The following is a 7,240-nucleotide window of genomic DNA, read 5'->3' on the forward strand; positions in this document are numbered from 1 at the left end:
AGGTGGAGCATATTATTAGTGGGAGGAATGCATCATGACCAGGTGGAGTCAGGGCTGATGTCATGATGGCTGATCTGGAGACGCTCTGTCAGAGAAAGTTTTCACAGGAGGAACCTGATACTGTCAGTGAGATGCTGAGTCGTCATGACTGCATCTACAGAAACATTAGATGTAATGAAGATTCTTTGCCTGTATCTGTTCTTCTACCAATCATGTACTCCATTCCTAAACTGTGATGAGAAATGCTTTTGTGTAAGAAGAAAGTCTCTGGTGCTGTAACCAGCAGCAATTAAATACAGTAAATCTGCTCACGCTCTAAGGACAGAGGGTGCTACCTGACGCACACCAACCCCGTCTGACCATATTCATATCTATAGCCACATGCTGAGGGCTAGTCTATTTCTAAATGATCACACACGTTTTGAAATTCAGATAATTTCACAATAAATTATTCACAGTGAGTTCAGACAAAGGATCTATTTTAAGTTGGCGTGGACATTAAAATACATTTGGCTCTTTATGTTTCCCAGTCGAGACTGTTGACAGGAAAATTGCAGTGCACCTGCGACTACAATAAAAAGTGGTCTGAGCAGCATCAATTTCACTGCGCTGCCTAATCAGCACCTCCGTGTAAGTGCATTCATTCATTCATGACAGAAGAACACACCAATATGCAAAACAAAATAGACTTGCACCTGAGGAAAATTGCATATTACTTTTGAGCTTTGCTGGCTTTGCCCTTAGTTTGACCTCCAGCTCCAGTTAATAGTCCTACTTTACATAAATGGTCAATTTACCCCAGTCATTGAAATAACACTAACTCATGGTTTTGTCTTTGTGTAGCAGGGATTTTCAAAGTCTGCGTCACTGTGGACACTGTGGAAAAAATCAAGACAAGTACGCCCCTGTGGTGTCACCCCTACACTGTCCTCACAAGGAGTCATTAGACTGTTAGTGAACAGTGAGACGTCCTCTGCTAAACACCACCAGGAGTGATGTTTCATGGGCTTTAAATTGGCTGCTTGCACAAAATAACCACGGCTCATGTTCGTATGAGTGACGCTAAGTGAAAATGGCTTTGCTTTCTCTATGAACAGGGGAAAAAACATTAAATTGTCTCATTTTGCTGCTAAAACTACCTTAATTGCCTTCATGAGGCACTGCAGCACCATCATAGTTTTAGTTTTTGCTGAAATCAGCACTTGTACATTGCGAGTTGAATGTTACAAGGAAGAGAGTTGTGTTTTTAAACAGCTGCCCTCTGGGGAGATGTACCTAATCCACTGGATAATCCACAGACCTCCTTTTCATTTCATTTTTGGAAGAAAGAAAATGAAAATGAAAACTTTTCACGGTGAGGGTTTTGGATTATCCAGAGTAATCAGGACAGAGAGCTCATCATCTTTCATTGTACTGGTATATACTGGGATAAAAGAAATCTCAGCACATACATCCAAAACTGTTTTCCCTGGAGATCCCTAGAGATTTGTGAGAACATATTTCTCTGCCATTTTGGTGAACTGACCTCTTTAGGCTGACCAAAGTAAAACCAAACACTTGGGCATCGTATGTGGCAAAGCTCCTGTCAGAGACAAGGAAACAGCTGAGTTACAGCCAATCAGGTGCCACTTAGGGTTTTTTCGTTTAGGCTGCGGTGAACAGAGGTCTGGTTATGAGGGTGGAGTGGACTAGCTTACATTACGGTGCTGAAATCAGACTCTGCCTGAGACTTCTGTGTAGGCTGAATAAAACAGAGGAGGAGAGGCAGCCGCAAAAGAAGAGTGGAGGAGGATTATACAGAACCTTTAAATACCGGCAGAAATAAAACCTGGTCGCACAGCGCCCACCAGCTTACTGCTCAGCATAATATCTGTGGGTGGGCAATGGCAATATAATCCTCTTTTGCAGTGTATGTGTTTTTAGAGCTATATATTAGGACATAAAGATACACTATATAGCCAAAAATATGTGGACACCACTACCTTTTTGCCCCGACTGTCATTTGCCCCAAAGCAAAGGTTCATAACAAATGGTTTCCCAGTGTGGTGTGGAAGAACATGACTGGCCTGCACAGAGTCCAGATCTCAGTCCCATCCATCACCTTTGAGAGGAACTGGAACCAGACTTAGTACCCAGGATCCCCACACAAACTCACTGATGCTCTTGTGGCTGAAGCCCTGCAGGCTTCACTGACAAGTGAGGGCTGTTATAGCAGAATACAGTATTGTATGACTTGATCGACATTTTGGGAAATAAGTGTAGTACGGTACACTTATTATTGCACACTAGTATTACATGAGAAGACTGGTAATACTCTTATTTCTGTCTGCTACATACCGAGCTGGACTCAGGGTGTGGATAGTTAGTCAGCAGACAGACGCAGTCGGTCATTAGCTGGCAAACATAGTAGCTAGTGAGCCAGAGATTTCCCTCAGGAGGTGGAGGAGACCAAACACAAAGCTAAAACAGAGGAACAACTGGTGCAGCAACGTAACTCTAAATGAATGTTAATCTTACTGCTGGTAGTGCAAATCAGTAGCTGTCTGCAGTTTGTTGCAGGCTCACACTGTTCTTTAATGCTCGTGCTCTTGTAATAAGACGTACAAATTCAGTAGAGTCCATGTAGTTTTGGCTATGCAATGTAGATTTTTGGATTAAATAATCAAAAGGTGAATTTGATCACTGGACAAATAAAGATACTTCCAATAATGTAATTTCCCTACTTGTGCCTCCTCATTAGAAACTGTGTAGCAAAGTCTCAATTGGGAGACATGAACTTTGCCCTTCTCTTGGTCTTTGCCTTGAGTCCAGCTGTGGCCTCATCTGCCACAGTTACTGTAGTCATTATTCATCATGCCTCTGTTGCAGACATGCAGACACACTTCCACATAGGCAGGGCATGATAATCACTGGTCCATTTGCAGCTCTGGTAGTTGGCAACAGCCTTCACTTAGACAGAGGTTTTTTTTTTATTCTAGGTCTTGTATGTGCAAAAATAAATCTTTTACCTTCGTTTTGAAGTGACCCACAATTTCATTTCAGCAGATTCACGCTGGTCTCCTCTTCTTTCTGCCTGTTAAATGTGCAAACCAATCTGGGTTTGCATTCAGACACACCTGCAACTGAAAAACACAGTAAATGCTGTGATTTTTCTGTTCCGGATTTATGCCATATTGTCTTCTCTTTCTTTTTTGCAAAACATGCTTAAGAGCTAAGGCAGATTTCACTGGAGCAGTGACCGCCATATTTATTTGGTTCATAAGAGAGACAGCAACTGACAGGGGAGAGCAGAGAAAGTGTGTGTGTATGGGCTGTGTCATCCTTTTTGACCTCTCCCAGCTTAGTGTTCTTACAGCTGGAACTGTACATCTGATCTGATAATGTTTTTTTTTCCTCATCTTCCCTCTCCTTATCTCTCTGCCTTTTGCTTTCCAGAGCACCACCACCAGTTTCATCGAACAGTGTGGGCTCCCCATGGTGGCCAAACTGAAGCAGTGCATCCAAAGCCTGGCCACCAGACTGCAGAGCCCAGAGGGCACTATGGGGGCCACCATGGTGCTGAAGGAGGGCTACCCATGTCTGGAGCCCCTGGTCAACCTGTCAGAGCCGACACGCAAGCTGCTCAGCGCCTACGACACGGTCAGTCAAATGAAGATGTTGGGGACGGAGGGTAAACATTTGATCTAGTGTTTTGAGTAGTGTTTCCTAAAAACTACAGTGCCTAGCTGCTGAAAGAAATGAATGAGCCTTTTTTAGGATATATATATATGTATAAAAAAATACAGTACAGATGTCTTTGTGACCCAGTTTACATCTTCAGTAGTAATGAATGGAGCTGAGTGAAACAAACTAAACTGTTTAGCAGGTATCATTTTTACAAGTTTTTTCCTTCATGGTTTAGGAAGTTAAATTTGTAAACTTCATAAAGTACTGTTCATCTACTCTGTGACAACTGGACACCACTGCTGAATTTAGAGCCGGTGGAGCTAAAACTAGTCGTCGTCTTACAGGATTAAGGTTGCAATTGGTCGAGGCAGAGCTAAGTTTAACTAAACTGACTGTGGGGTAATTTAATTTATAATAATGCATCATATTTCACAAGCTAATCATTTGTTATTATCTACAAAGTTCATCTGTAATTGTACTAACTGAACTACAGTTGTTAAATAAATGTAGCAGAGTAGAAGTATCAGAAAATGGAAATACTAATCACAAGTACCTCAAAATCGTACAGCACTTAAGTAAATGTACTCACTTTCCACCAGTGTTAATGAATATGCATATTGTTTCACTAACCTAGTTGTGTTATATTTTTAAAGAGAGACCTGATAAATCAATATTTTAAAGTAGCACTTATACATATTATTACCTCAGTAATACCATAATGATGTCATAAAGACTGAAGCCATCCTGCATACTTACTTTAACTTTTGATACTTTAAGTACATTTTGATAATACTTCTCTACTTGTATTGAATATTTTTGATATGGTATTGGTGCTTTTACTTCAGTAAATGATTAGAATATTTATTCCACCACTACTCATTAGGTGTATTTACTCATAGGTTCAAACCAGTCAAAATTACTTGCATCAGAAGATTGTTTAAAGTTTGCTGTTTTGGTTTCTGGTACCCAATGCTCCATAGCTGAGTGGATACGCACACACACACACCAGCAGGCAATCACACTGTCCTAAGGCATTAAATATGCAGACAGTCTGTGGTGGCATGTATAAAACAGTCACCCACACACACACTGCACACACCCTCTGACTGCCAGATGCGTCTCCTCCTACTCGAGCTCCTCTTGCATCAGACCAGGGTGAATCTCTCCCAACCCGAGTTCAGCTGTTAAACCTACACATACCTACTTTTACCCTCTAACCATCACTTTGTGGTTTGCATGTCAGTGAAGCTGATGATATTTGAGTGTGAACTCTGCAAATGTGAGCTCAGTAGGTCAGTGTCATGGAGCCACAGTTGGTGTAATCTGAAGTCATACATCACACCTCTTTCTGGACACAGACGCACACACAGCTTAGTCATCACACACTCCTCTTTACCATGTCTGCCTGTTTTTATTTAAGAAACTTTTTGTGCTTTGTGGTGCTTTTCAACTTAGTATTCAAATAAATTCTCGCTGTCCTTTTGATTTTGAACTAATTTCTATATTGCTACTTAGAGTTTATGTCCTGCCACCATGGTACAATGTGTGTGGTGTTGATTTATCAGACCAGCATGGCAAATATTATTATAAATATTCAATTTATGTGTTATAACAGAGAAAAGCACTTAATCTACCAAGATCTCCCACAGTGTCTGACAAACCCAGTGACAGTGGGACAGGACATGGTGTCTCTCAGCTACACCCCCCCTCCATGACCCTCTGCTGCCTACAGCCTCCTGTTGTTATTCCAGCTTCTCCACCCTGTGTTGTCAAAGTACGGTCTGTAAATTAGCTCCGCCTGCCGCCTAGCCAAGGTTAGAAGAAGGGTTTTTCCAGCCACCAGTAGTCATGTCAAACAGCCATGGAGGAGCTCTGGGCAGCTAAAAGTCTGAACCAGCATCCAGATGTGGCCTTCATCCTTCTGGATGTGTTAGCATCTAACATGTTTGTTTTGGTAACATTAGCAACCTAGCATGGTCATGATTTTACTATTGTATTAAATTAATATGAGTTTATTTAGGGAGTAACTGGAGCTTTGTGTAACATCAGCAGTAACCACAGTGCTGAAGAGGTGGCGTCTTTTGCACAGAGAGAGTGGGACAAAGAAAGAGCAACAACCAGGGTTAACATGGGTTTGGCTGTTTGACATGGAGAGGGTTAAAAGCAGCCAGAGGACTCAGACTGGAGGCTGCATTTTGTACCGTTTGTCCCAACCAGGCATGTGTAGTTCATCTTGTCACTAGGAAACCCGCCTGTGATGGGAGTAGCAGAGTGGTTAGGAGCAGCTTATGGCGGGAGTCTGTTTTGCATTTCACTAGACCCTCTAGGCTTGTAAGACATTAGGTAGAGGATCTTCAAGTGATACACTTATTATTAAAATAGTTTATGGTTTCATGAATTGACATTTTTTTATTCAACTGATATATTTTATTGATGCACGATTATACAAAAGAAACCATTGTATTGTCTTCTCCATCAGTTCCACCATGGCATATTTGGTGCTTTGGAAACTTCTACACTGCTTGTATCATTTCACATACTGTACTTCTGTGGGTTTGAACGGTTCTTGGCTTCACAGCACTGATATGCAACATGATGTGTCAGTAAAACACAAACCTTCCCCCTGTCTGTGCAGATGATTGCTGCCCAGAAACAGCTCATCGAGAACGCAGATGCTGTTCAGGAGAGGATCGCCCAGGTACAGAGAGAAGGTAAAGTGTGCAGACCAGTGGGTGGTGCTCACATGAGTGGCGATAGTGAACCAAGTAGAAATAGATTTGATGAGCACTCAGTACAGGATCTGCCCAAATCCTAAAACAACTAAGAAATTAAAAATCCCAAAGAAGCAAGTGTGAGTTGAACATTAAACATCTGAGGGAGACTGAGAATGAGTCTGTCAGTAAACAACTTTACAATGAAGAGTTACTGGTGATTTTGACACTCACCACTATTATTCAGTGTGGATTTCTAATTAGGACAAAACAAAGGCTCTCTCATTGTTAAGCTTTTGGAAATCACCAGCCAGTGTTTCTGCTTGAAATGTTTGTTAATAAATCTGCACTGGTAACACACTGCATTCTCAGCAGTTTCAGGTGGAATGCACCAGTATGGCAGCTTACAGCAGGCATTTAGATGAAAATACAAACAGTGGTATCATATCTTCTCATTGACACAGTTATATTTTACCTGAATCTGAACTGTTGACGTGAAACCACCTCTCCAAACTGACACACAGCACCTGCGTGTGTTTTGCAGGCATGGACTTTCATGAGGATCTTTCTCGACTGGGGGAGAAGGAGGGGCTGAAGGGACGCAAGCAAAGCAAAGCTGTGGAGAGTTTCACCTGGAACATCACTGTCCTCAAGGTACTGCAATAAAAAATATAACCGTATCAGTATTTACCTCTGTTTTATGGTATCTGTGATGTATGTGAGACGCATTTGGAAAGATTTGTTTTAAAGAAGAATTCTACCTTTCTGCAGTCTTTCCCTGTGTTTTCCATATACAGTAACTCATGCTGCTGCGCCACGGGTTTGAATCAGGGTTAGGTCAGGAAGGGCATCTGGCATAAAAC

At 41.7% G+C, this 7,240-nt stretch overlaps 1 protein-coding gene across 1 annotated transcript in view; it reads left to right on the forward strand.

Annotated features, from left to right (window-relative positions):
• Positions 1 to 7,240, forward strand: part of plcl1 (phospholipase C like 1) — an 85,665-nt gene that overhangs the window by 76,302 nt on the left and 2,123 nt on the right. Inside the window, 3 exon segments of the mRNA XM_020620014.1 lie at positions 3,436 to 3,639; positions 6,302 to 6,377; positions 6,922 to 7,031. Coding sequence (XP_020475670.1) covers positions 3,436 to 3,639; positions 6,302 to 6,377; positions 6,922 to 7,031 — 390 coding nt within the window.

This window comes from Monopterus albus, unplaced genomic scaffold (assembly GCF_001952655.1).
Source record: "Monopterus albus unplaced genomic scaffold, M_albus_1.0 scaffold231.1, whole genome shotgun sequence".
Taxonomy (NCBI): Eukaryota; Metazoa; Chordata; class Actinopteri; order Synbranchiformes; family Synbranchidae; genus Monopterus; species Monopterus albus.